We start from the raw sequence: 3,601 nt of genomic DNA, 5'->3' as shown, positions 1-3,601 counted from the left end.
TAATAATATAGTAATATTAATAAATGGTTATTACATGGTTATTATTATTGATTAATAATTTGATTGAAATCAGAGGGTAATAGAGTTGCAATAAATGTAATAGCACAACTATAGACTTCACAAATGATAATAACAAATTCAACTTGGCTTTTTTGAAACTCAATATCATGACAGCTTTCTCATCATCACAGCTCTCTCTGCAAAGTAAAACTTACTGAAAAGTAAAGTGTTATATGCCCGATACAACCCTTTGACTATTTAATTAAGGCAAACATACTATGGCTTTTGTAAATACGATTTTGATATTTTGTAAGATTTTATAATAAAAGTATAGCCTACCTCAGCACTTCACCCTATTGGTCGACAGGTGAAACGGCTTCTGACACGCCCACAAAGGGACGGGGCTATAATTGGCTGGCACTACAGTAATCAGGGGTTATATCGTTTGGTTAAGAGTTGGATTGCGTATCGTTAGATGTTTTGTGGTAAATCTTTCAGCTTCGTTTGCCTTACTGAATTTGGACAGGTGTGAAAGGTTAAGTAGAATAACATTTTGAAATGGCTCTCGCTGATGCGATGCTGCCGTCGATTACTACGTTTTCCAGCAGTAAGACTATGGAGGAAAGACAGTCTGCAATTGTCCATGTAAGTGTACTTTTTTTCCCCCGATGTAATTTCTTCAACAGAAACTAGCTGAAAATACAAAGTTGATAACATAGTGTGCAATTTAAGTCTATAGCTTGCTTTTCTTTTGTTTATTTAGCCATTGTCATTTGCACGAGATAAATGTACCCACTGGGCAAAAACTGTTTGAATCAACGTTGTTTCCACGTAATTTCAACCCAAAAAATGCAATGTGATGACGTTGAATCAGCGTGGAAAACTGATTGTATTTGAAAAAAGCAATTAACCTAAGGGAATTTCGTCATTTTCCCACCCAACTTTTAACCTAAATCCAAATACGTGGTGACAATTTTGGTTGATTTCACGTTGAATTCACATTTCACGTTGAATTCACGTTAGTTGACTCAAACAAAGGTAAATCAAAACGTACTTATGTGTCCAGTGGGTATAGCCTATATAGGCTACACAAAGAAAAATCAACAACTGTTTTGGAAAGAGGTTCTTGACTGAAACAATATTTAAATGCCAATGTCGTTTTATTTACATTATAGGACTGGAAAGTAGATGGTTGTAATACCAGAACAACAGGTGATGACTTGAGATCCCAGATCGAAGTGGAGCTCAGTATCGTTGAATCACCTGCAGTGACCAGAGATGAAGATGACCTGGGGAAATTCTTGGATTTAGAGTTCATTTTATCCAACACCATTGGATCTGAAAGTGGAACCAACAACAATAACAACTCATCTCAACAGTCGTGCTCATACTCACTGCCTGAGTCGCCAGAAAGCTGCAGCACAGGGCATGACAGTGACGGTTCTCAGCTCACACCCAACGCTTATGGCAGCTATAACTTCAACACAAGTCCTGGGCACAGTCTGGTAGCCGAGCTGCTAACCCCAGAGATGAACTATCAGAGTGACACACTGCTAGACTACAGGCTGAAGCGTCCTGCCACGGACAGGCGGGAGTACACTGAACTGCGTGCTTTGAACATAGCCACTGCCACTCCAGTCCACTTACAAGTGACCAACTCTCATCCCATGGGATACAAAATAAAGACAGAAAACACTGAGCAGTCGTGCATGATGGCAGGTGACTTCATAGGACACATGTATGACGAGAAACACATGCTTTCCATGCACACAGAGTTCGCGCACCATCAACCTGCTGTTCAGGGGTTTGTACCTCACGGCATGCAACAGAATGTGTCCCGAGATCGGATGGGGCGCAAAGACTGTCACTTGGCAGAGATGAACTCTCATCACCAGCATTCTCACATGGCACACCCGCAACAGTATGAGCCATATCCACCGCAGTACGCGCATCACCAAGGTGCGCAACAGTATCATGGACAGTACAGGATGTTCAGGGAGCCCATACGGGTGCACCACCCGTCCATGCCGGGGGTGATATTGACCCCACCATCTTCGCCACTTTTGGAGTTCTACGCGCCAGAAGATGGCAAACCCAAACGGGGCCGCCGGTCATGGGCGAGAAAGCGCACGGCGACGCACAGCTGTGAATTCCCAGGATGTGGGAAGACTTACACCAAGAGTTCCCATCTAAAGGCTCACATGCGAACACACACAGGTAATTGCACATTTAATTTACTATATAACCTACATGTTCTTCTGTTTTGTTGGAATCTATCTGCTATGTTTTCAAAAAATAATTACACACACTAGCCTATTATGCACAAAAATCTAACTGTATTGTCCTTGTAATCCACAGGTGAGAAACCGTACCATTGCAATTGGGAAGGCTGCGGTTGGAAATTTGCTAGGTCTGACGAGCTGACTCGTCATTATAGGAAGCACACCGGTCAGAGGCCTTTCCAGTGCCACCTGTGTGAGAGGGCCTTCTCGCGCTCAGATCACCTCGCACTGCACATGAAGAGGCACATGTAAACAGAGACAGTTGGATCTGACTTTGAACGTTCTATTTTTGTATCATGGCAATAGACTGGACATGACATGTAAATGCTTGTACATACTATTATTCTCTTCTAAATTATGGTAGTACAATATTTAAGGAAAAGGAGAGCCTTTCTTGCTTACTCTTCCATTTAAATTATTGAGTGTTGGTGACTGCTGATGGTTGCTATTTTGGCTTTTGAAATAAAACACTGAACAAGGGCTGTAGCCTACCCAATATTCTTTGTACATATGCCTACATGTAAATTGACATTTGTTTTCTATCACTTACGCCTACTGCATAACTTTGATACTTTGTTGCTGTTTACAAGAATCACCAGAATTTCTATGGTTTTCTATAGTATTTACAATAAAACTATGCACATTTCAAAACATTTTTTAAATCTTCTATTTAATTGTTTGAATACTTAGGCTTATTAAGCTTCTCAAAGTGCTCTTAATTAAATGAGGTACTAAACACTGCCTTTCAATGTTTCATACATTTTGTATACAACATGATGCTAACGTTGTAAGGAAATATTCTCCCAAAACTGTACTAGATATACTTGAAGCTCTGGGCAAAATATTTAAAAACTTGTAAGGGCAATGCATTTTCACTCTTGGACAGCAACAAATTATATTTCACTCTGTAAGTGCAATATAGTTTTGTAAAATCATCAAGGCAATAGCTCTGTGTTTTATGAAAATAAAATAATATGGAAATGAATAATTGTTTTTATTTTTTATTTGACATGAATAGTGTTAAGATCACAGTATGGTCTGGCCGAGAAATCGAAACACCCTCCTAAAGGACATACATTTTTATAACAGTGGGTCTAGGATGAGGTCTAATATCCCCTTTGTAATAGTAATAGGTAACACTTTTATTGAGGCTTCCTAAGACAAGCCTAGGGACATACTACTGAACGTGGCCCATAGTATACTGTAGACCTAAAATTATATTATTTACACACCTTCACAGACAATTATATAGGCTTAAGTATAGTATTTATTAGGATCCCCAATTAGCTTCTGCCAAGGCAGTGGCTACTCTACCTGGG

General features: G+C 39.8%; 1 protein-coding gene across 1 annotated transcript; it reads left to right on the top strand.

Moving 5' to 3' along the window:
• The first annotated feature begins 461 nt into the window (after positions 1-461).
• On the top strand, positions 462-3,247 carry LOC121534621 (Krueppel-like factor 4). The gene is made up of 3 exons (XM_041841197.1): positions 462-645; positions 1,176-2,217; positions 2,359-3,247. Exons 1-3 carry the CDS (start codon positions 559-561, stop codon positions 2,532-2,534), a joined length of 1,305 nt encoding a protein of 434 aa, XP_041697131.1. The 5' UTR covers positions 462-558; the 3' UTR covers positions 2,535-3,247.
• Positions 3,248-3,601: the final 354 nt, after the last annotated feature.

This window comes from Coregonus clupeaformis, chromosome 21 (assembly GCF_020615455.1).
Source record: "Coregonus clupeaformis isolate EN_2021a chromosome 21, ASM2061545v1, whole genome shotgun sequence".
Lineage (NCBI taxonomy): Eukaryota > Metazoa > Chordata > Actinopteri > Salmoniformes > Salmonidae > Coregonus > Coregonus clupeaformis.
This window is presented reverse-complemented; position numbering and strand designations above follow the sequence as displayed.